Genomic DNA, 26,108 nt, shown 5'->3' on the forward strand with positions numbered 1-26,108 from the left:
CCGTTGATGTATCAATGGATAGATATATGCTATATACGTATCATGGAGTGTTGTGTGTGTGTGTGTGTGTGTGCATCCTCAGTCACTCAGTTGTGTCTGATGCTTTGAGACCCCATGGACTGCAGCTCACCAGGCCTCCCTGCCCTTCACTGTCTCCAAGAGTTTTCTCAAACTCATGTCCATTGAATCAGTGATTCCATCCTACCATCTCGCCCTCTGTTGCCCCCTTCTCCTCCTGCCCTCAATCTTTCATTCCTAGTGTTAGGGTCTTTTCCAATGAGCCAGCTCCTCGCATCAGGTGGCCAGGGCATTGGAGTCAGATTCAGCATCAGTCCTTCCAATAAATATTCAGGGTTGATTTCCTTTAGGATGGACTGGCTTGATCTCCTTGCTCTCCAAGAGACTCTCACGAGTCTTCTCCAAGACCACAGTTTGAAAGCATCAGTTCTTCAGCACTCAGTCTTCTTTATGGTCCAACTCTCACATCCATACATGACTACTGGGAAAACCATAGCTTTGACTACAGGGACCTTTGTCGGCAAACTGATGTCCCCGTTTTTAATACACTGTCTCGCTTTGGAGCCTTAGGAAAATGCAGAGCCTTCAGCAAGAGGACATTTCAAGGGACGTTGCATGGTGGGCTACTCCTAGACAGTGGGAGCGGTGAGCACGGCCAGATCCTCAGATGGAGGGCCTGAGAGAATCCACAGTCTCCTGGACTGGTGACCTTTATTTACCCTGGGTTGAGGGAGCCAGAGACCTCTCCTTAAGGACCTACTCGATTATTTTATCTTGTGTGTAATTGGGCAAATTCTAGGCAACTTCTAGATTTTTTGTTGGTACTTAAATGCGTGGAAATATTTGTTAATTAGAAGAAAGGATATCTGAGAGGGAAGATACTGGTCAATGACAAAAATTCTAAGAACTCTGAGTTGTTTCCAACTGGGAAAGATTCTACCTCAAGCACATTCTATGTTACATCCTGTGGTGGGAATGTTACATGATTGTCCTTGCTAGGCAACATTTAGTTCACTGTGATTTTCTTTGTCTTGGAGTTTGGGTAATGTGCTAGAGTTCAGGGGACTCTTGAACAGCATGTGAAACAATTGACCAGCTTAAACTGGTTCGACCTTTTCAAATAGATTGTTGATTAATCACACCTTGAGTCATTTTACAGAGAAAGAACTGCATGTGTCCAAGAAGGAACACATGACCTCAGGATGACCCCGGAGCCAAGCTCTTCAGTCTGCAAAACTCAGAGAAGAGAAATATTGCCCTGGGCCATTTACAAAGTGAGACCTCCTTCAGTGAGGAAAACCTGGCTTCCTGTAACCTGAGTAGCTGAAATGGAGTAATTGAAGACTAGCCAATTAGCTTCCAAGTTAGAAATTCCCCTGATCCCTTAGATTGCACCCAGGCTCCTGGATTGAAGAGAGATTTGATACCTTGCCCCCTTCATTGGTTGGCCTTGCAGTGAAGCTCTTTTCTCTAAAGCTCTTGCCATAAGCGTTGACTTCTCTGAGCATCGGGCAGTGAGCCCATGTTCCTTGAGTTTGGGCAGCCTTGTTGAGATTTAGGACTTGTGACCATCTGCTTGATGCACTGTAGCCCCTGGTGGGCCCTCAACACCAACCCTGAGTGGCCACCTATACTGAGTTTGTCTAGAGAGTTGGCTCTTGGGTTCCTGTTTCCTAGCCATGGCACTCTGGGCTCCTCTGGCTTCTGGGGCTCCTTTCACTTTTAAGGAAGGAAACAGCTCCTGGATCAGACATCTTTGGGGTGAGTAAACTCCTTAATATATGCCTGTAACTAAATGTGCTATATGAAGTTAGAATGTGCCTGTAGTCTAATAATCTCATCAGGACTGCTTGTTAGAGAGGATGAGACGGTTGGGATGGCATCACCGACTCAATGGGCATGAGTTTGAGCAAACCCGAGGAGAAAGTGAAGGACAGGAAAGCCTGGTATGCTGCAGTGCATTGGGTTGCACAGAGTCAGACGTGACGAATTGATTGAAGAACGACAACACCACCCTGGGTTCGAGTCCCACCTAGGAGAGTTTCTTCTGTCTGATTAGAATCCTAAGGCTACAGTCTTGGGTTAAAGACCCACCCTAAGAGGACAATGTCAGAGGTTAGAGCTACTGAGGTGCTCAAATGATTGGGTTAGAGCTCTGAACAGTGGCTTAAGGTTCCAGGCCTTTGGATTTAATTGCCTATGTTTGTCTGTGTCTGACTGTTTTATGTGTTGGGATTGGCTAGTAGGAGTTGGCTATGGGATGAATGTGGTGAGACTTTATTCAACCTGTAATTAATGAGGGTCCTCTGAATCGGGAGATAAAGCACCTTGCTCCTGGACTGGAAACCTTGCTGTATGGAGGTGATGGGGGTTTTCCCCTTTGCCTAAGGTGACAGCACAGAGGTATTGTTACAGATGAATATTCTTTTAAAAAAATTTTATTGGAGGTTTCTTGATTTACAATCTTGTGTTATTTTCAGGTGTACAGCAAAGTGATTCAGTTACACATATATTCAATCTTTTCCAGATTCTTTTCCCATATAGGCTATTACAGAATATTGAGTATAGGAGGTCCTATTCAGTTATCTATTTTCTATATTGGTTGTATGGGTATGTTCATCTCAAGCTTCTAATGTATCCCTGCCCACAAAGTTCTCCTTTGGTAACCATAAATCTGTTTCAAATTGTGCGAGTCTTTTTCTATTTTGTAAATAAGTCCATTTGTGTCATTTTAAAAAATTAGATTGTACCCATGAGCAACACACTATGGTATTTGTCTTTGACTTACTCAGACAATCTCTACGTCCATCCGTGTTGCTGAAAATGGCATTCTTTCATTCTTTTTTATGGCTGAGTATTCTTCCATTGTATTTATGTATCACATCTTTTTCATCTGTTGATGGACCTGTAGGTTGTTTCCATGTCTTGGCTCTTGTAAACAGTGCTGCAAGGAACATGGGGGTGCTTGTTCCTATTCAAATTATGGTTTTCTTCAGATATATTCTCAGGTAGTCTATTTTTAAAAATTTATTGGAGTATAGTTGTTTTACAATGTTGTGTTAGTTTTAGACATATAGCAAAGTAATGCTGTTACACACACACACACACACACACACGTATAAATTCATTTTCAGTTTCTATTCTCATATAGGTTATCTCAGAATATTGATTAGAGTTCCCTGTGCTATGCAGGAGGTCCTTATTGGTTATATATTTTATATATAGGGGTGTGTGTACATTGATCCCAAGCTCCTGATTTTTCCCTTCCTCACTACATTTCCCCTTTAGTACCCATAAGTTCGTTTTCAGGATCAGTAAGTTTTCTGTTTTGTATTAAGTTCATTTTATCAGTTTTTAAAATTAGATTCCACATATGAAGGATATATTTGTCTTTGACTTACTTCACTTAGTATGACAATCCCTAGGTCCGTCCATGTTGCTGCAAATGGCATTCTTTCCTATGGCTGAGTAATATTCCTTTGTATTTCTGGAACACATGTTTATCTACTCCTCTGTTGATGGACATTTAGGTTGCTCCCATTTCTTGGGTATTGTAAATATTGCTGCAATTTACATTGGGGTGATTGTTCCATTTTCGAATTATGATTTTCTCAGGATATATGCTCAGGAGTCAGATTGCTGGATATTATGGTAGTATGATTTTTCTATTGCGTTTTACTGAGTATAATTAATTTAAAATGTTGTGTTAGTTTCAGGTGATTCAGTTATACATTCACATATTCACTCATTTTCAGAGTCTTTTGTCATACAGATTACTACAGATTATTGAGTAGAGTTCCCTGTGTTATACAGTAGGTGCTTTGGGGTTATTGCTATTATATATATTAGTTGTAGATGTGGGATTTCCAAGTGGCACAGTGGTAAAGAATCACCTGCCAATGCAGGAGACACAAGAGAAGTGGGTTCAGTCCCTGGGTCCCTGGGTCAGGAAGATCCCCTAGAGCAGGAAATCGAAACTCACTGCAGTATTCTGACCTGGAAAATTCCATGGATGGAGGGTCCTGGTGGACTACAGTCCATGGAGTCATGAAGAGTCAGACACAACAGTCATGTATGTTTATCTCAGGCGCCTAAAGTGTCCCTCCCCCAGCATGTCTCCAGTGGTAATCATAAGCTTGTTTTCGATATCCATAAGTTGGTTTCTATTTTGTAAATGAGTTTATTTGTGAAGTGAAATGAAAGTCGCTGTCTTATCTGACTCTTTGCGACCCCATGGCCTATATAGAATTCTCCAGGCCAGGATACTGGAGTGGGTGGCCATTCCCTTCTCCAGGGGGTCTTCCCAACCCCGGGATCAAAGCCAGGTCTCCCACATTGCAGGTAGATTCTTTACTAGCTGAGCCACCAGGGAAGCCAGTTCATTTGTGTCATTTTTTAAAAATTAGATTCCACTTACGAGTGATAACATATGATATTTGTCTTTCTCTGTCTTACTTTACTTAGTATGACATTCCCTATGTCCATCCATGTTGCTGCACATGTCATTGATTAATTCTTTTTATGGCTGAATAATATTCCATTGTATATATTTACGACATTTGCTTTATTCATTCCTCTGTTGATAGACATTTAGGTTACTTCCATATCTTCGCTGATATATATAGCTCTGCAATGAAGATTGGAGTGCATGTATATTTATGAATCATGGTTTTCTCTGGATATGTACCAGGAGTGGGATTGGAAAATCATATGGTAACTCTATTTTTCATTTTTCAAGGAACTTCCATAATATTCCCCATAGTGACTGTGTCAATTTGCATTCCCAATGAGAGTGCAACAGTGTTCCCTTTTTTCCACACTCCATCATTGTTGTTTGCAGATCTGGGGATGATGACCATTCTGGCTGGTGTGAGGTGATACCTCATTGTACTTTTCATTTTCATGTTTCTGATAATTAGTGATGTTGAGCATCTTTGCATATGCTTTTTGGTCATCTGCATGTCTTCTTTGAAGGAATGTTTGTTTATACACTCTGCCTACTTTTTATGGGATTGTTTATTTGACACAGAGGTGCATGAGCTATTTATATATTTTGGAGATTATTGCGCTGTTGTTTGCTTTGTTTGCAAATATTTCCTCTCATTCTGTGAGTTGTCTTTTTGTTTTTGGTTTCTTTTGCCTGTGGAAGCTTTTGACTTTCATTAAGGGTCACCTGTTTGTTTTTGTTTTTATTTTCATTACTCCAGGAGGTGGTTCAAAAACCATTTTATTAAAACAAAAAAATACTGCTGCAACTTATGTCAAACAGTGTTCTGCCTAGGTTTTCCTCTGAGGGTTTTATAAAATCTGGGTTTACATTTCGGTCTTTGATCCATTTTGAGTTTATTTTTTGTATGGTGTTAGAGAATGTTCTACATTCATTATTTTACATGTAACTGTCCAGTTTTTAAGGCACCACTTATTGAAGAGACTGTCTTTTTTGGTTCGCTAGTATTTTGTTCAGGATTTTTCCATCTGTGTTCTTCAGTGACATTGGCCTGTCATTTTCTTTTTTTTGTTTTCGTGTGTGTGCTTCTGTGTCTGGTTTTGCTCTCAGGGTGATGGTGGCCTCATAGAATGAGCTTGGAGTGTTCCTCCCTCTGTAATTCTTTGTGGAAGAGGTTGATAGAATCTCTAAGTGTTGGATAGAATTATCCGAGAAGCTACCTGGTCCTGGACATTTTATTGGAAAATTTTAAATCACTGTTTCAGTACTTGTGATCTGTCTACTCACGTTCTCTATTTCTTTCTTGTTTAGTCTTGAAAGGCTGTACCTCTCTAAGAATCTGTGCATTTCTTCTAGATTGTCCATTTTATTTGCATATAGTTGTTTGTAGTAGTCTCTTATGATACTTGGAGTTCGACACGAGTGTATTCTTAATGAAACCAGCCCTGATTACCTTCTTGTGGTGTGAGCATAAATGTAAGATGAGGGAATATAAAGCAGGAAAAGTCTCCCTCCACACACAGAAGAATGCACCCTAATCTGGCTAAGGAATTTCTTTTTTTTTTTTTCTCCTTCCAGTTTTATTGCAATATAATTGACTTACAGCACTGGGTAAGCCTAAGGTGTACAGCACAATGATTTGACTTACACACACAATGAAATGATTGCCACAGTAAGTTTAGGGAACATCCGTCATCTCATATAGATATAAAAGAAAAGAAAAAAAATTTTCCTTGTTTCGATGCACCATATAGGATGCTTGGGGCTGGTGCACTGGGATGACCCAGAGGGATGGTACGGGGAGGAGGAGGGAGGAGGGTTCAGGAAGGGAAACACGTGTATACCTGTGGCAGATTCATGTTGATATATGGCAAAACCAATACAATATTGTAAAGTTAAAAAATAAAATAAAATAAAAATAAAGAGAAAAAATCAGATGAAGGAAGTAAAAACGTCACACTTCCAGTTATAAGATAAATCAGTACTAGGGATGCAATGTCTTTGGGCTTCCCCCATTGGTTCAGATGGTAAAGAACCTGCCGGCTAAGGAATTTCATACAATAGGGCACATTCTGGTGTTTCCTCACTAAAAAGTCCAGTCCTATTGTATATCAGCCGGAATAGCAGGGAGGTAGTACTGAACTACTTTTATATATTTGTGCATGTGTGATGTTAAAAATGAAATTTTACCAGGAAAAATAGCCATTGGTTATGGTCTTAAAGGCCATGGGCTACGTAGAGGCCTTGGAGTGAATGTATTTCCCCTGGAAATTGCCCAGACATCTAGATTTGCTTGTCGGTGATCTCTGCTGGAGGGGTAAAGTATTTTGGTCATCTACCAGACAGATTAAACCCCAGCATGCTCAGAAAGGAAGTGAGGATATCGGTGTTTGAATGTGTGTGCTCCTGAATTGCTACCTGAGTCTAAGACAGCTTCCTCTTTCACTTTCTTCAATGCGATGCAATCGCTCTCTCAGCCTCCTACTCACTAGGTAAGTTTTTCTACGTGGAGACTGAGACAGAGACTGAACTTCTATAGGACCTCTGCTCAGTAGACAAGCATGCCCTCAGCACATGGCAGGGCAGAAATATTAGGAGCCTGTGACCAAATGGGCTGCGGTCTTGGAACTGGTGGGACAGATTCCTTGGAAGCTGGGTAGCATGTGTGCCTTTCAAGCTACAGTTTGACAACCACATATAATAATGGAAAACTTTTCAGGGTTCTTTAAGTGAACCCTCAGATCCAAGCTGGTCACCTTGAGACTGTCCATTCTTCTCAGTGGTTTCTCCAGGGAACTCATACAGCCAGCGCTTTCCAGAAACCAAACTAGGAGATGGAATGGGTCCTAAATTAAGGGGCAATGCCTCAAGTTTGCCCATTTTCTTCCTAGAGAGGAACAAAGTGCTCTGAGCCACAGATAGAGAAGCCCTGAAGGCTTTCCTACAGCTCCCACGAATGCAATGGCTTTCCAGGGAGACCTCAAGCTCCTGATAAGAGTGCTGGTTGACGTCAACTTCTATCCATGAAGGCTGGGAAGAGGCAGCAAGCATTGGTTAAAGACAGTTGGTCCAGGCTCTGTTTGCTGGCCAAAAGGTAAACTATTTTCAGCACTACAGTGGAAGAAATTGGTCAGTCAACTGCAGAGCTCAGTTTGGGCTGAGGAGTGGCCAGGAAGAGCCAAGACAGATGACCCAATAGTAATAAATTCCATCCAGGCACCAAAACGCCAAACTTCAAGCAATAGCCTGAAAAGAGACATGTGAAGGAAACTAAGCCTCTGATAATCACCTTTCTTAAATACCAATTAATCCAACCTTGTCAGTGCTTATGTAACACTCCAGTCCTGGTGGTAGAAAACTCTGGGACCTGGGATTATCATTTTCTACAGAATTTGAGACTCATTAACCAAATCGAGGATGATTTCCCACAAGCTTGAAGAATGTACAAGGAGAAATGGTGGGATTGACGCATAAAGCATTGACCAGTTTAAACTGGTTTTGCCTTCTTAAAACAGGTTGTTGATTAATCATACCTTGAGTTATTTTTAGAGGCAGCACTATGCATGTGCCAAAAAGGAGCCTATGTTTCCAGGATGACTGCAGAACCAAGAGGGTTCAGTCTGTGGAACTCTCAGAGTAGGAATGTTGCCAGGGGAGAACTGTGAAGTCCTTCAATATGGAAAATCAGGCTTCTAGCAGCATGAATAGCTTACATGAACTAATTCAAGACTAGCCAATTAGCTTCTAAGTTTGCAGTTCCCCTAAACCCTTTCATTTTACCTCAAACTCTGGATTGAGGAGACAGATATGAGAGCCCCACTTCTGTCTTCTTGCTAGTCCACCTTGGATTAAAGTTTGTCTCTCAAAAGCCCGTTCCATAGTATTGGCTTCTAGGTGCATCAGGCAGTAAGCCCTTGCTGGGGAACACTAGCGACTGATAGGCCTGGAATTAGATTCCTCTCTGAATTCCTCTAGATCTGACGCTGTTATACTCCTCTTGCCCTAAAGCAGAACTTGTGTTCCTTAACACTCAAATGTATCTTGGGATAAAAGCAAGGATTGTGGATATATTCCAATACACTTCTTCAGGCACAAAGCCTTGAGGGCTACATCAATAAATGACAGGAATAAAGAAGAGAAACAGATGATAGGGACAGTAAGTTCGTCTCTCTGTGCAGTGTCCAATAACCTCAATCAGAATAGCACAAAACCATCTTGGATCACTTTTTTCCTTTAGAATTGTACTCATATCTCAGATATGGTGACTTGGGTTCTAGATCACTGCAGTAAAGTGAAAATGGCAATAGAGTAAATCAGTAGGAATTTGGGGGATTCCCAGTGCTTATAAAAGTTGTTAATCCTATTGTACACTTACTAGAAGATGTCTAAAAAATGCACATAGCTTAATTTACAAATGTAAGACAGTTACAATAGTAACAAAGACCACTGATCAGAGCACCATAAGAAATAAAATAAGGAAAGAGTTTAAAATATTTAAAGAATTAACACTATGTGGAACAGGGACCCCAAGTGAATACATGATGTTGGGAAATGATGCCATAGACATGTTCAATGCATGGTTACCATAAACTTTCAGTTTGCAATGAAACACAGTATTTGTGACGCATGATTACATGCAGTAGAATGTTTGAAAAGTATGCCTGTCAATCAATTAAAACCAGTCATGAAAAGAGACTGACTCTGGCTTTTGAAAAGGATGGAAGCAGCATTTTTCTCTGGGAGCACACCCCATTCTACCCCGTGCCTTCTGTGTTATTTTCTCCATCTCAGGTCCAGTCTGGGACATGAAACTGTAAGGTTTGCATTAGGGACACTGCTCAAGAGTTTACTGGGATGTGGTGTTCCCCAGGAATCCTTTAATCCAAGAGATAGAGAAAATTTGGGCCCCCGTAAGTGGGGACTGGAGAGCAACCACCATAAAATACAGGTCATTGAGAGACCTGCCCAAACTTGCTCTCAGGCTTAGAATGCCCAGACAGGACATGCCCTCTTATAAGCCTTGTAGTTCTCTGTGAGGTCAAAGTCTCAGTCTAAGAAGAATGGCCTCAGTTCAGTAGAGGGAGAATCTCAGGTTGGAGGGTCAGGTCCCAGGACTGGCCAGGACCATGGTGAGGTCCCTGAGTGAAGAAAGAAGTATCACTAGACCCACAAATGAGGAGGCTTTACAGACCCCTGCCCCTATTCCTAACCCCAGAGGCTCCAGGCAGAGTTACAGGGATGAGAAGCCTCTTCATTTCTGTCTGGTCTCAGCGAGGGAATGGATGGAACCCCAGTTCTGAGGAGGGTGGCATCTTGGCCATCACCACTGGGAAGATGAGGACCATCAGTGCTTATGAGAGGGTCTCTCCCACCATGGAGGAAGGCTAATGGAGTGGCACTGCTCCTGTCAAGGAGAGATGCACAGAGAAGTGCCCTGATTCCCCACTAGGGACTCGGAGAGGTGAGGGCTTCGTTTGGGGGCAGGACTCAAGTTTGTAGTGCAAATGGTTCCGGGCTCTGACAGACGGCATGGTGAGGACCCTAAGCGGTGACCCAGGGACCGCTGAACACTGAACGACGGGGTCCCCACACAGCCCCGCCCCTTCCATCATCCCTCAGAGATTGTGCACAGGGCAGCCATAGCCGAAAGTGTCTCTGCAAAACTTCCGTGCTGGTGGCGAAGAGCTTGGACTGATGTTCAGCGCGTTCGTGTGGCTAAGAGTGGATTCCCAGGACTGATCTGAAAGCAAGGTGAGGACCTGAATGTGGACTCAAGGGACCATTACCCCGTCCTGTAACAAAGATAACTCCCAAAGTCTCATCTCTGTGATCGGCAGGGGAAGGTTCCTACAACTCTCTTAGGCCGATTTCTTCGGTACATCGTGATCTAAGACATTCTGTAAGATAAGCGATTACTTGATTCTGTAAATGAAGGAAACCTAGGCCCTAACTCCAGTCACCGGGAGAGCGCCGAGTGCGAACGAGGCATGGGGCAGTAAAGATGGCGACACAAAGCGGCACCCATGCGCTCAATTCCCGGACTTCTCCCCTGCCGAACTCTAAGAGGTGAAACTTTGGAGGCTTGTGGACATAGTTGGGGAAAGGGAGGAGTGTCAGACTCTGAGAGATATGAAGATTGGGACTCTGAATGAGGACTGTAGAACACCCCGCCAGACTTCTTCCCCCTCCCCCAACCCCACCCCTTCTGTCAGCTATCAGAGATCCTGGGTATCACAGCTTTGAGAGGTGAGGAAGAGAGGGTCCAAGCCAGCACATATCCCAGTGTTCCTCCAGCAGTTCTTCCCACACCTAATGAAGCTGAGCCAAATTCTGTACTTTGTGGCTGAAGATAGCATTCAGTGTTCTATAAGTAGTATAGAACTGGGCATCCCAGAGGGTGCACAGTGTATGATTCCTTGGGGTTTGTGTTCTGTATGAGGAATTTAGAGATAAATCTGTGTTTTTATGTTCTTGCTACTTTTCAAAGGTTGCTCCTCAATGAAAGCTTATATTCTAAGTGTACGAATGACATCAGTCAGACTTATTGTTGTTTATCGGTCTTAAGGATAAGAGTTTTTCTGTTGTGTAAAACAAATGGGAAAGCTTCCATCTTATTTAGTCAGCTGGTGCAAGATAACAAGGCATTAAAATATGTTATTTCCTTGACAATATGAAAAAACTAAGCAGTGCAATACGTGGGGTTCAGAAATAGAGGGAAAGTAAGATGGATGGTATTTTGTTTCCTCATCTTTTGTAGTCTGTGTTTTACAGAATTATAAGTGACCATGTATGCTTCGTTAATTCAAAAATGTAAAATTAAATTCTAAGAAATTCATCCTCATGCTCACAGGCTCATTTATTCCCTAAACAGTAATTGAGCCTCTGCTCATAGAAGACTCCATGCTAGTACTTGGAGAGCTGAGAAAAAGATCTAGGCACTGACCATAAAATTATAGAGTCGAGAAGCAGCTGTCATGTAAAGGAAATGGTGACATGACAGCAGTCAAATGTGAATTCCCTGATGCAAGGTAGTGGTGGGCCTCGGGAAAGTGTAAGTCTTTCGGTGGGAAGTAATTATAAGTTGAGTGCATGGTGGGCTGGATGAGGCTGTGGTAATCGTGACCAGGGACCAGGTTCTCACATGGTGGGCCGCATAGTTTAAAGACAAAGCCTGGGATGGGAAACTGCCTTTAACAGTCACAGGCACACTTCACTCTGTTGCACGTTGCTTTATTGTATTTCACAGGTACTGCTTTTCTTTTCTTTGTTCTTTTTCTTTACCAAATTAAAAGTGTGTCAGTCAACCTTGCTTCCAGCAAGTCTTTCGGCTCCATGTTTCCATCACCGTTTGCTCACTTCATGTCTGTGTGTCACGTTTTGATACCTCTTGCAATGTTCACACCCTCAGCAGCAAAAATGATGGACTCAGTGAAGGCTCACATAATGGTTAGCATCTTTTTTCTTTTAGCAAAGAGGTGTTTCTATTTAAGATATCTATATTGTTCTGAGGCATAATGCTATTGCCCACTTAATAACCTATAGTACAGTATAAACATAAATTTTATGAAAGCACTGGGAAACCCAAAAATTCGTATGACTCAATTGTGATATGGAATTTCCTTTGGGGGTTGAGACCCAAACCTGCAATATTTTCTGAATCTCCCTGTGCTTTGGGATTGTGAGTAAATCAGAGAGACATCATGTGAAGCTGGCATGGAATGTGTCCTGTGCCCTTATTCCAGTACAGGGAAACCCTGTGCAGATTAGATGGTTTATTCATGTTGTCTTCTGTCTGTGGAGTTTCCCAGAAATCTGGGTGACACTCCCCTGAGGTGAGATGATGCCTTGAAGCCGCTGGACTGGCGCACTCTGCCCTCTGGGTGGGGGTGCCAGAGCCCACGCCACTAAAAATATAAGAATAATTGAAATCAAGTTATCTTGACTGTAATTTGGCAAACAATAAGGAAGGAATAGATACTTGTGGGTGGTTAAATAAATGAAAGTAAGAGTGGTTTATGAAAAAGGACAAGTTAGAGATAGGTAAGTTTGGGGCCCTTGAAACATTTTGGAGCTTTCTGTTACATTCACTGAGGATGTCTACCTCATGGTGACCTTCAGTGGCATACTCTTAACTGGAATATGCTAGTTTCCCTTGCTAACCAGTATTTTTCTGATTTATTTATTGATGAGTTTGGAGATAAGTCTACTCCTGTGAAATGACCACCACAGTTTATGCCATAAACATATCCATTACCTCCAAAATTTCCCTCTCATCCTTTTTTAAGTTTATTTTTTATTGGAGTTTAGTTGCTTTACAATATCGTGTTGGTTTCTGCCATACATAAACATGAGTCGGCCATAGGTATACATATGTCCCCTCCCCCTTGAACATCCCCCCACCTCCCACTCCTCCCCACCCATCTAGGTTATCACAGAGCACCATTTTGAGCTCCCTGCATCACACAGCAAATCCCCATTGGCTGTCGATGTTCCATATGGTAATGTGTATGTTTCAGTATTACTCTCGGTTTGTCCCTCCCTCTCGTCCACCCCTGTGTCACCAAGTCTGTCCTCTATGTCTGCATCTCCATCCTGCCCTGCAAATACATTCATCAATGCTGTCTCCTAGATTCCATGTATATGTGTCAGGATACGATGTTTATATTTCTCTTTCTGACTTTCTTCACTCTGTATAATAGGCCCTAGGTTCACCCACTACATTGGAACTCACTCAAATACGGTCTTTTTTATGGCTGAGTAGTATTTCATTGTATACATGAACCAGAGCTGCTTTATCCATTCGGCAATGGACATCTAGGTTGCTTCTCTGTCCTATCTGTTGTAAATAGTGCTGCAATGAACATTGGAGTACATGTGTCTTATTCAGTTATGGTTTCCTAAGGGTTTATGCCCAGTAGTGGGATGGTTGGGTCACGTGGTAGTTTTAGTCCTAATTTTTAGGTAAACTTCATACTCTTCTCCATAGAGGCTGTATCAATTTACAGTCCCACCAACAACAATGCAAGAGAGTTCCCTTTTCTCCACACCCTCTCCATAATTTATTGTTTATAGACTTTTTGATGATGGCCATTTTGACAGATGCCTTCTCACCCTTTATGTTTTGTGTCTGGGATAAGAACACTTGCCATAAGATTTGACGTCTTAGAGAGTGTACAATATAGTATTTTTAGCTATAAGCTCTATATTATGTAGTAGATCCCTAGAACTTATCCATTTTGTATAATTAAACTTTGTAACTTTTGATTAATACTGAAAATTGGAATACTGCCTGCTGTATCAGTGAATAAACACTGTCAGTTATCGACAGTTGCAGCCACCACGGATGGTGAACCCTGAGGGAACACAGGATGTAAAAATACAGGATACGGGCCCCAGATATGTGAAGTTCATATCAAAGGAATGATTTCAGTGAGCCCCGATTCTTGCATCTTTCCATATATGGAAAAGGGCTAAATTCCTTAACCAGGGTTATCTGGTTTTCCTTCATTTATCATAATCTTTTGATATTCAGACTACCTGCCCTTTGTTGCAAAACTTCTATGTAACCTGGCTCCTCCCCTCCCTTCTTTGGAGCAGTTCTCTAAGGGTTACTCAAGACGCTGCCTCCTGGCTTGAAGTCCTAAACGTTTTTACCAAAGAGAACATACCTGTCAGCTTTTAGGCCATGAATGTTTTTTTTTTTTTTTTAATTTATTTATTTAATTGGAGGCTAATTACTTTACAATATTATAGTGGCTTTTGCCATACATTGACATGAATCAGCCATGAGTGTACATTGTTCCCTTTCCTGACCCCCCTCCCGCCTCCCTCCCCATCCCATCTCTCAGGCTCATCCCAGTGCACCAGCCATGAGCACCCTGTTTCATGCATACACTGTGAATGTTTTTTAAGTCTACAATTCCTTCTCATTCACCCTCCCATAGACCATGGCTACCACCACTCTACTCTGTTTTTGTGACTTTGACCATTTTAGATTATTCATATAAATGACATGCAGTATTTGTCCTTCTGTGTCTGGCTTATTTCACTGTAGCAGAAGGTCCTCTAGGTTTATGCACGCTGTCATAACTGGAGAGGTTAGCTTCTTTTTAAGGCTGAATGGTGTTCCATTATATGTATATTTTGCATCTTTTTTTAATCCATTCATCTGTCACTGGACACCTAGGCTGCTTCCCTTTCTTGGCCATTGTGAGTAGTGCTGCAATGAACATGGGAGTGCAGAGCTCTCTTCGAGGTCCTGATTTCAGTTCCTTTGGATAGGAGTGGAATGTGGAAAGTATTATGAGTTATTTTTGGTTTTTTGAGGAACTGCTACACTGTTTTCCCTGCAAATTGGCTGTACCAATTTATATTCCTACCAGCAGTGTTGAATATGTATAGTTTACTAAGAAACTTGCAAACTGTCTTCCAAAGTCGCTCTACCCTTTTGCGTCACCACCACCACCGAGGAATGAGAGTTCTTGTCGATTCACGTCCTTACCAGCATTTGGCGTTGTCAGTCCTTTGAAATCTGGCCATTCTGAAAGGGATGTCGTGGTAGCTGCTTGTTTTTTTTATTTGCAGTTCCCTAATGATATATGATGTGGAGCATCTTTCCATATGCTTGTTTGCCATCTCTGTATCTTCCTGGGCGAGGTATCTATTCCTATCTTTTGTCCATTTTTTTATTACATGTTTTCTTCTTATTAATATTAAGAGTTCTTTGTATATTTTAGATTAAAGCCTTTATCAGATATGTCTTTTGCAAATATTTTCTCCCAGACTATGGCTCATCTTCTTGTTCTCTTGGTGTATTTTTATAGAGCAGAAGTTTAAGGGAATGAAATCTAGCTTATCAATTATTTCTTTCATGGATCCCCATCACTTTTTTCTGTGATGATATTTTGTTGATTGGTTTGCTATGTGGCACATGGGATCTTAATTCCCCAACCAGGGTTTGAACTCACAGCCCTTGCACTGCAGGCACAGTGTTTGTAAAATTTTAGCTTTTTTATTTTGTGTTGGGGTATAGCAAATTAACAATATTGTGACAGTTTTCAGGTGAACAGTGAAGGGACTCAGCCATACATATACACGTATCCACTCTCCCCCAAACCTCCATCAATACTGCCACATAATACTAAGCAGAGTTCCCTGTGTTACACGGTACATCCTTGTTGCTTATCCATTTTAAATATAGCAGTGTGTACATGTCCATCGGAAATCCCCTATCTCTGTCCCACATCCTTCCCCAGCGGCAACCATAGATTTGTTCTCTGAAACTGTAAGTCTTTCTATTTTGTAGTTCAATTCATTTGTATCATCTCTTCTTAAATTATACATCTAAGATACGTCATATAATATTTCTCCTTCTCTGTCTGAGTCACTTCAGTCAGAATGATGATCTCTAGGTCCATCATGTTGCAGATTGGCGGTTGCCACAAGAAGGGGTTGGAGGATGGATGAAATGGGTGTAAATGACCAAATGGCATAAACATTCACAACTTTCACTTACAAAATAATAAGCCCTAGTGTTCTTTCCTGGAGAATCCCAGGGACGGGGGAGCCTGGTGGGCTGCCGTCTATGGGGTCACACAGAGTCAGGACACGACTGAAGCGACGTAGCAGCAGCAACAGCAGCAGGGATATAATGTACAGCATCGTGACTGTAGTTAATCATTGCTGTTGTTAAGTCGCCAAGTGGTTTCCTACTCTCTGCAACCCCATGGATTGTAGCTTGTCAGCCTCCTCTGTCTTGGAATTTTCCATGCAAGAATACTGGATTGGGTTGCCGTGTCCTCCTCCAGGGCCTCTTCCCAACCCAGGAATTGAACCCGCATCTCCTGCATCAACAGGCAGATTCTTTACCACTGAGCCACCAGGGAAGCACATAGTTAATAATATTGTATTGTATATGTGAAAGTTCCTGAGAGAATATATATGTTTTTAAAGCGAGCTATAGTTGTTGTGGGCTTCCCTGGTGGCTCAGATGGCAAAGAATCTGCCTGCAATGTAGGAGACCTGGGTTTGATCACTTAGGCAGGAAGATCCCCTGTTGAAGGGAATGGTTACCCACTCCAGTGGGTAATTCTTACTTGGAGAACTCCATCGATAGAGGAGCCTGGCGGGCTACCCTCCTTAGGGTCAAAAAGAGTTGAACAAGACTGAGCAACTAGCACTTTCAGTTTATTTTCATAGCTGATGTACAATATTCTATGTTTCAGGGACACAACAAAGTGATTCACAATTTGTAAATGTTATGTTCCATTTATAGTTGTTATACAATTTTGGCTATATCCCCTTTGTTTTGCAATATATCCTTATAGCTTATCTATTTTATACATATGAGTTTGCACCTCTTAATCTTCTATCCCTGCCCTTACCCTCCCCCTTGCTGCTCTCCCCTGGTAAACACTACTAGCTTGTTCTCTGTATCTGTCAGTCTGCTTCATCTCCCTAGTCTGTTTTATTTTTTAACTCTCCATATAAATGGTATTATACAGCATTTGTCTTCCTCTCTCTCAAATATTTCAGTTAACATAATGCCTTCCAATCAATCCATGTTCTTGAAAATGGCAAAAGTTCATTCTTTTTTATGACTGAGTAATATTCCATTGTGTATGTGTGGATCTTTTCTTTTCTTTTTTTTTTTAATTTTATTTTATTTTTAAACCTGAAACACTGTATTAGTTTTGCCAAACATCAAAACGAATCTGCCACAAGTATACATGTGCTCCCCATCCTGAACCCTCCTCCCTCCTCCCTCCCCACACCATCTCTCTGGGTTGTCCCAGTGCACCAGCCCCAAGCATCCAGTATCGTGCATTGAACCTGGACTGGCAACTCGTTTCATATATGATATTACACATGTTTGTGTGGATCTTTTCAAATTAGTGGATTATTTTTTTCATTTTTAGCAGCAATAAAGTAAGTTGAGCACTGAAGAATTGATGCTTTTGAACTGTGTTGTTGGAGAAGACTCTTGAGAGTCCCTTGGACTGCAAGGAGATCCAACCAGTCCATTCTGAAGGAGATCAGCCCTGGGATTTCTTTGGAAGGAGTGATGCTAAAGCTGAAACTCCAATACTTTGGCCACCTCATGCGAAGAGTTGACTCATTGGAAAAAGACTCTGATGCTGGGAGGGATTGGGGGCAGGAGGAGAAGGAGAGGACAGAGGATGAGATGGCTGGATGGCATCACCGACTCGATGGATGTGAGTTTGAGTGAACTGCGGGAGTTGGTGATGGACAGGGAGGCCTGGCATGCTACAATTCATGGGGTCGCAAAGAGTTGGACATGACTTAGCAGCTGAACTGAACTGACAGTTTATTCAAGCTTTAATGCAGGTTATTCTGACTTTAAGGTAACATCACATGGCATACTTCTGAGTACATTTCTGAAAAATTCTTTTCTACTTATTTCTGTTTTATAGATCTATGCAACCTCTGGCACTGGGGAGGCTATCATCTGGGTTCTGATCATGTAGCAGTGAATAAATGGATACCGGAAATTCAGAAATCATGAAAGCAAGAGACCACAGTGATCTTAGAGTAGTGAACTGAGTGTTGCCATTAGTGTTCATGTCTGGATGACAAATTCTGTTGCAAAAGCACCCTTAGGTAGTGTGAACAGGTAGTTTTTAGGGAAATGAATTGTAAGAGAGAATACACTGCCTCAACAGGGTCTGCCACTCTTTTTCATAATTGTGGTTTGCCAATGAAATGTATCATCCCCAACTGGACCTGTAGAATATTGTGCTGGAGGGTCCCTGGCCACCTCACTAAGTTCCTTATTAATCCATTTCAGGGCCACAGTCTGTGCATTTTGTCTGACTCCTCACTGTCTCAGTGTGTGCTCAAAGGTCCAGCCAAAACTCCTGATTATCTGGTGGCTGGGAAGTACTATCTCTTCATCTCACACTGGCTCTGCCAGTCACAGGTGCCTTCTTAATAAACAGGAAGGTTGGACTGGGGTGGGGTCACTGGCAGAGAGTAGATGAGGCTGGAAGGGAAGGGGAGACGAGTAGTGGAAACCCTTAGACTCAGAAAAGCATCAGGTACCTTACGGAGACCATCCAAATTAGTGGGTTATTTTTTTTTTTTTTTCAGATATACACCCGGGAGTGCGAATGCTGGGTCATGTGTTAGTTCTGGTTTTAGATTTTGAGGACCCTCCTTACTGTTATCCATGGTGGCTGCACCAATTGACATTCCCAACAACAGTGTACAAATCATGTCCACATGCTCACCAACATTTGTTACTTCTGTTCCTTTTGGCTTATAGCCCTTCTGATAGGCATAAGATAATACCTCATTGTGGTTTACATTTGCATTCATTTGACGATTAACGATGTTGAACATCTTTTCATGTGCCTCTTACCAGCTGTTTGTCTTCTTTAGAAAAATGTGTATTTAAGTCTTCTGCCCATCTTTTTCTTGATTTTTTTTAACCTGTTATATCAACTGTTTATATATTTTGGATATTAACCCCTTATTGGTTATATCTTTGGCAAATATTTTCTCCCATATAGTAGGTTGACTTTTCATATTGTTGATGGTTTCCTTTGCTGTCCAAAAGCTTTTAACTTTAATTTGCTTTTATTTTCCTAGCTTTAGGAGACAGATCCAAAAAACTATTGCTATGATTTATATCAAAGGGTGTTCTGCTCATATTATCTTCAAAAGTTTTATGGTTTCCACTCTTATAGCTAGGTCTTTAATCCCTTTTCAGTTTACTTTTGTATATAGTGTTAGAGAATATACTGATCTCATTCTTTGAGAGCTACATGTCAAAGAATGAGATTAGAGCGTAAATACAATTTGGTAATGTCAGAAAATTAAATGTGCTTTTACATTTGAGCCAGTAATTCAGTGTTTTCAGAAATTAACTCTGAAGAGACATCCACAACCATATGAAAATATGTAAATGCCTATGCCCATGTTAATTGAGGGAACATGATATATCCACAGAGTGGAGTACTACGAAGCTATAAAAAGGAATGAGTACAATTTTGTAAAGTAATATGGAGTGCTTCCATGATAGATATAGATATATAAAAGAATGTGGGAGTTTGGGGCTAATGTCGATGATACCAAGTCCAGTGCCTTCCCATTCTGGTATGAGGAGGCTTTGAGAGCTGAAGAAGAGAGAGCCAGAGCCAGAGCTGCAGCCAGGGCTCCTATGGTGCCAGGGCCAGTGCACTTTCTGGAGCATGTCCAAATTTCCTCCTACTCCTAGTGAAGTCTGAGCAGATACTTCACATTGCATTTCAAGAAAGCAGGCAGTCTTCCCACTAGCGGAGGGCCATGGTGGGGCTCATGGAAATTCAGCATATAAGGTATCTGTGTTCCTATACAATATTCACAAATTTGAGGTTTTTCTTTTCTCTGTTTTTAAATGTTGTTCCCTTTAATTAAAGTTGTGTTTAGCTTCAGAGTCCAAGCGTACTAATGGCACAGCTCCCACATGTACTACAGATTATCAAGTTGAAAAATCAGAAATTTCGTATTACATAGCACAGACTGAAATCCTTGAATCATTTCTTGTCATTCGGAACAAGATAACATGATATTGCAATATGGATTCTTTTGTGAAAATGGAAATTTTTCCACAGTGAAGTCTGTGTGATTATCAGATACAGAAAAAAATCTTAAGAAGTATTCACTTCTTCATTTGTTTTAGTCTTTCTTTGTACTATTGAAGTTTATTTACCTGGATTGGCTTCAGTTATTTCAGAATGTGGGAGAAGTGAAATCCCAGTAAATTGCTTTCTTGCACACTTGCACTGTAATTGTTCAGATATCAATTTAGCATCTGCTCTTTGGAAGGCTTCTGGGTGGTTTTGGGGATGCTAAGAAATATAAACTCAACCCCATAAATTCTAGAGTCTAAGAGCAGCATTCATATAAAGTAGCTGGTGAACTGAGATCTAGGGGCCCAATAAAAATGAGGTGTAAGGAGGTGAGGGGATTGAGGGCTTCCTCATGAAAAGTCTAGTGTGAATACACTGAGGCAAGGCACTTGGAGACTTTAGGACAATAAAAGTCCGGCAGTGGAAGGTAGTTTTAAGTTAGGCTACAGGGCGAGCCCACCAGGGAGGCTGTGGAAACACTGAATAGGGGTCAGACCCTCAGATGGCGGGTCTCAAAGTTGAGAGACTTAAGCCTGGAATGGAAAACTACCCTGAACAATTGCTTTGGAATTAGCTGCCATGTCTGCAGGCTCTTTAGTTGTGGCATGTGAGATTTTTAGTTGTGGCACATGAACTCTTGGTTGTGACATGTGGGATCCAATTACCTGACCAGGGATTGAACCCAGGCCCCCTGCATTGGGAGCACAGAGTCTTAACCACTCAACCAACAGCAGGAGGGTACTGAAAGTAAAGATTTTTAAACTACCCTAAATCTGGTGGCTCAGATGGTAAAGAATCTGCCTGCAATGCGGGAGACCTGAGTTCAATCACTGGGTTGGGGAGATCCCCTGGAGGAGGGCAACCCACTCCAGTATTCTTGCCTGGGGAATCCCCATGGACACAGGAGCCTGGCAGGCTGCAGTCCATGGTGTTGTGAAGTGTCAGATATGACTGAGCAAATAAGCAGACACCCTAATCTGGCTGAAGAGAAGGAATATATCAGCTCCTTTTCTCTGACAGCATAACATCTTTCCCGAGTTCCTTGATTTCTACTGCATGTTCCTAATCTTAGATTACTTTTGGGACCAAGACCTGTTTTCTCCAAATTTGCTAGAGGTTAACTGTTCAATGTCTGTAGGAATATGCATTTCCCAAGAAGCCTTTAATCAAGTGACAGATGCTGATATGGGAACCTCCATGAAGGAGGGCTGAGGAGACAATCATCACTGAATATAGTGGTCATCCAAAGACTAAGAAGTGGAATGTTAGATGAGTAGAAGGCAGAGACCCAGGTTGTAGTAGATGTAGTATGTTGAGCAAAAGGAATCCGAAAGGACTAGAGTTGCATCCCCACTGTCTGTTCTCAGAGGCCCTAATGGACTACAATCACATGAGGATCACCCTGACTTCCCACTTGGAATTCTCAGGAGACTAGGACCTTGACGTAGGACAAGCAGCTTCATAAACCAGAGAGTGGAGTTACAGGATTCGTCTTGAGTCAATGTGAGGACCTGAAAGTGAACTCATGGTAGCACACACTATACAAGGAGGCCCTGGAAAATCACTGATGCTGTGGTCCCCAGGAAGCGCTGGGCACAGATGTCAGGTTGATTTCAGTCTGGAAAGTCTCAGCGAGGTGAGGCCTTTGTCTAATAGGATCAGCCTGTTTCGCAGAGGGACGGACCTGAACCCAAGGAGGACGTCACATGCGATGCTGAGTGTTAGACAGGACCCCTGGAAAGGGAGCCAAACACATTTCTGTAAATTCTTAGCCCTGAGAGACCCAGAAGAGCTACTTCTGAGTGGTCCCCTCATTCAACCTGTGTGATCTTAGGGAGGACAGGGCCTCCTCTAGCAGAATCGGACCCCAGATCTGCAGAGGGGGGCATCTTGACCATAACCGGACTTAAGGTGAGGACCATCAGTGCTAGTGAGAGGGTCTCTCCCCCTACGAGGGAGGCTCACTGAGTGGCGCCCCCTCCTGACAAGCAGAGATGCTCAGAGCAGCACCCTGACTCCCAACACTAGGGACTTGGGAAGGCGAGGGCTTCGTTTGGGAGCTGGAGAACTCGAGTTCGTAGAAGGAGGTGTCCTGGGCTCTGATAACACTGCACAAGGAGGACCCAGGGACGGATGAATATTGAGCTACCGGGTTTCTGTAGCACCCCGCCCCTGCCCCCTGCCCCTGCCCCGCCCCTAGGAGACCCCACGTACGAACGTATGCAGGACTCCTCTTTTCCGCTTTCGAGGCGAGGAGCGCGACTGGTAGCTGCAGCGTCTGTTCAGCGGAGATTGTGTACTGGACTCGTCCGGAGCCAAGGTGAGGACCTGAATGTAGCTGAAGTGAATTTCCCAACCCCTCCCTGTAAGAAAAGTGACCCAACCGCATCCCACCCCTGCAATCTACAGTGTAACATGCCCTGTCCCGAGTTGCGGGCCGAGGATCCATCTTGTTGCCACGTGGAGGGTCGGTGGCGGCTCGGGCTGCTTTGTTGAAAGAGGATGGATTCTTTATGCGTTGGAAGTGGTATTTGCCCTCAACAGGTGAAAAGATGGGGCTTTCAGCGCTCACAGGGCTATCTCCTTCCAAAGTGGTGGCTGCACAGAAGTCATTCCTGCAACCAATGCTGCAGTGCCACACAGTAGTGGCCCCCAATCTTTTTGGCACTGGGGGATCGGTTTCTTGGAAGACAATTTTTGCATGGGGTGGGGTGCAGTGTGGGATGGGGTGTGATGCGGTGGACAAAGGAGGGTGGGGTGGCATGAGGGTAGAGTGGGTAGGCTAAAGGGATGGTTTCAGGATGCTTCAAGCTCATTACATTGTTTACTTTATTTCTGTTATTATTACATCCCCTCCCGCTCAGATCATTAGATCTGATCATTAGATCATTAGAATAAGAAGGTTTGGACCCCTACCATAGGGGTCCAAATTACCATAGTGTAATTCAGGCTGAGAGAACCCGTCATTTTTGCATGGTGTGCGGGGGCTGGCGGGGTTTGGGGATAAGGGGCGTTCAGGTAGAGAAAGGCCTTTATATAAAAGGATATGGACCTAGAGGGTATTATGTATGTTAAGTGAAATGAGTCAGAGAAAATGAAATACTATATGATTTCACTTCTGTGAGGAATCTGAAAAACAGAAACAATTATAGAAGCAAGAGAGAAAAAACAGGTGGTTGATGGGGGTTAGGTTTAGGGGTGTGGGGGAGAAGAGAAAGAGGTGAGAAAGGTTAAGATGTAACTACCAGTTACATAATAAAAAGCAATGGGTTTGAAAGGTAAATAAATAAAGACATAGAATGATAGATAAGGTAACCCCATGAGGCATAGGGAGGAGTCTCAGCCTTAGAAGGAGTGAAGCTGGGACCTTCAGTGCTAGTCAGCAGGCCTGGCATCCAAGCAGATTGCTGCACTAAGGAGCAGCCCTGTTCTCAGGTCTGGGCATCCCCAAACAAGGTAGCTGGATATGGAGCCCCCAGCATCTCCTCTAGCCACTCAGGGAGGTGAGAGCTTTGCTCTGGGGCATGCAGACTCGGGTCAGCAGAGGGAAGACCCCAAACCCTACCCAAACTGGAGGCCAGAATCCTGAGTGAGGACTGAGGGAGCCCCTGACTCCAGAACTGGGGCAGGGGGTGGGGGTCGAGAGTGCTGCCCTTGTGGTTAGCAGCATAGCCCCAAATCATTTTTGGCGGAATGTGGCTCACTCTGTCAGCTTGGGTCCTCTTGGGAAAGGTGAAGACCTTTCACAGGGTCTTGGGCTCAGGTCTGCAGAAGGCAGAGTCCCAGGAAGGATGCAGAGTCGAGGGGAAGATCCATACACGGTAGAGAGAGCCACATCTGATGCCGCCTCAGCTGTCAGCCCTGGGGGTCCCAGGGAAGAGCTGGCCAGTTCTGGTGCCCCTGATTTTGCCTGTGGGGTCCGAGGGAGATGAGGGCCTGGTTTCAGGTCTGCCTGCCCAGGTTAGGAGAAAACGAGGAGTCCTAGGCCATGAGAGATGTTGAAGCACCAATTCTATGTGAGGAAGGAGACAACTGACTCCCCCAGAACAGAGGAGCCCACACAGAGTGCCGCCTCTGCCGTCACCCTGGGAAGCCGGGTTAGAGCTCTCAGGCAGAGATGCCCTCTCATTTTCTCCAAGGATGGTATCAGGGACATTCAGGTTTGACTCTGATGGGTGAGGCCTCATTCAACATAGGGAGGAAGACCGGTTCCTAAAGGGAGTGACAGTGGTAACACTGAATGAACATGCCAGAACCCCACCCAGAAGGAAGTGAACCACATAGTCGCATCACTCCTCTCAGACCTGGGAGACCCAGGCATGGGGACCAGAGGACCCCCACTTGCTTCTGCCCAGAGCCTCGCAGGGAGGTGAGGAACCTCGATGATGGGGGTATGGGTTCAGGTCCGCCACTGGAGCATTTGCAGCTAGTACCAGGAGCCCAGAAGAGGACCTAAGAATTGAGGGACCATCCAGCTACCCCGCGACAACAGAGGGCAGTGCAGAATCTCTTCCTGACTGTCCGCATCAGGAGTCCACACACAGCTGTAGCTAGAGATCGGGAAAATGTCACTGCTTTCTAGTGGGTCTCAGGGAGATGGGGGCCTTAGTAGGAGGGGAGAGATCTCAAGTCGAGACAGAGATTTCCTGGTCTTGCCAGGAGTCACAGAGTCATGATAAGGACCCAGAGAGATGACTTAGATGAGCACCTACCCAAAGCAGTGGGGGCCTGCAAAGTCCCAGTCCCTGTCTGCCCTGGGGCACCTCAGGCAGAGATTGCCAGATGTCACCCCTCACTTTCAGCCCCAGGAACTCAGGGAGATGTGGGCCTTGATCTGAGGCCAGAAAACTCAGGGTGGACTAAGGGAGGAACATAAATCACATCCAAGTGCGGACTAAAGGGGCCAGTGATGACAGAACAGTGAAGTCCCACAGAGTCCAGCCCCTGCTGCCATCCCAGGGAGGTCAGGGACAGGGATGCCGAGAGGTGGCTCACACTTTCTTTCACCTTGGGAACCTCAGCATGCTCAGGTCAGCAGAGGGAGAATTTCTAACATTTGCCAGGACTCACAGAGAAGATGCTGAGGACTGTGGGAAACTCCCAGAATTCCTCGCACTGTCACTCCTTGGTGCCCCCAGGCATACATGGCCGGCAGAAGTGTGCCTCACTCACAGCTAACAGGGAAGTGAGCACCTTAGTCTAATGGGTCAGCAGAGGAAGGAATCTTAGACTCTGCCCTGAGTAAAATCTGGGGACCTTGCATGAGTAGCACCCATTACAGGGCCTCAAACTCCTGCTGCAGCTCTTCTGGCCACAGAGACCATGGGCGGTAGGGCCAGGTAAGGCCACCCTGGCTTTCCCCATTCGATCTCAGGGAGCTGTTGGCCTTACTGTGAAGAAAGGTCCTCAAGCCAGGAGAGAAAGGAGCTCCCAGATCCTCCCAGGAGTCAAAGTGGGGACTGCGAATGAGGACTGAAGGTAGCACGCTCCCCCTTCCAGCTAATCAAATGAACACTAGAGTCTTGCCTGATCCTCTGCTGAGGCCCCTCATTTCTTTGTGTCATTTCTAAGGGAGATGAGGTTCTTCACCTGAAGAGGCAGCACCAGAGGCAGGAGGGAGGGGCCCAAACCCTTGGTGTTGACAAGATGAGGACCCTGAATGGTGGAGAACCGAGTTCAGGACAGAGCAGGCCCCCAGAACTGCCAGTGCCATCCACCCCTACTGTGTCCACGACTCGGCTCCTTCTCATGGGTCCCAGGGAGCTTTGAGGTGTCACCTTTCAAGCGGCACATGGCAGGGGTCCCGACCCCACTAAGAGCTGATGTGACAGTTGTGTGTGTGAACGAAGGGACCCAGAAAGGGCCCCGGTCCCAGGATCTTCTGTCAACTGGAGGCAGCCACAGGCAGGCTGTGGCCTGAGGCTGGCACGTGCTCACTTCTTACACAGGGTTCTCAGGGGATGGGCTGACCAAGAACAAGAGGCCAGCGGTTCCTGGAGTAGGGCTCTCAA

The 26,108-nt window shown here is 43.9% G+C and overlaps 1 protein-coding gene across 3 annotated transcripts in view; it reads left to right on the forward strand.

The window, feature by feature from the left end:
- The first annotated feature begins 1,143 nt into the window (after nt 1–1,143).
- The window catches only part of LOC102409755 (melanoma-associated antigen B2), a 41,437-nt gene continuing 16,472 nt past the window's right edge, over nt 1,144–26,108 (forward strand). The window contains exons 1-2 of one of the 3 annotated variants that reach the window (XM_045164575.1): nt 1,144–1,779; nt 7,357–7,559. In XM_045164575.1, the coding sequence (XP_045020510.1) occupies nt 7,489–7,559 (71 nt within the window). In that variant the 5' untranslated portion in view covers nt 1,144–1,779; nt 7,357–7,488. The remainder of the gene's footprint in view (nt 1,780–7,356; nt 7,560–26,108) is intronic. The other 2 variants (XM_044937167.2, XM_044937168.2) reach the window with 2 other exon arrangements.

This window comes from Bubalus bubalis, chromosome X (assembly GCF_019923935.1).
Source record: "Bubalus bubalis isolate 160015118507 breed Murrah chromosome X, NDDB_SH_1, whole genome shotgun sequence".
NCBI lineage: Eukaryota > Metazoa > Chordata > Mammalia > Artiodactyla > Bovidae > Bubalus > Bubalus bubalis.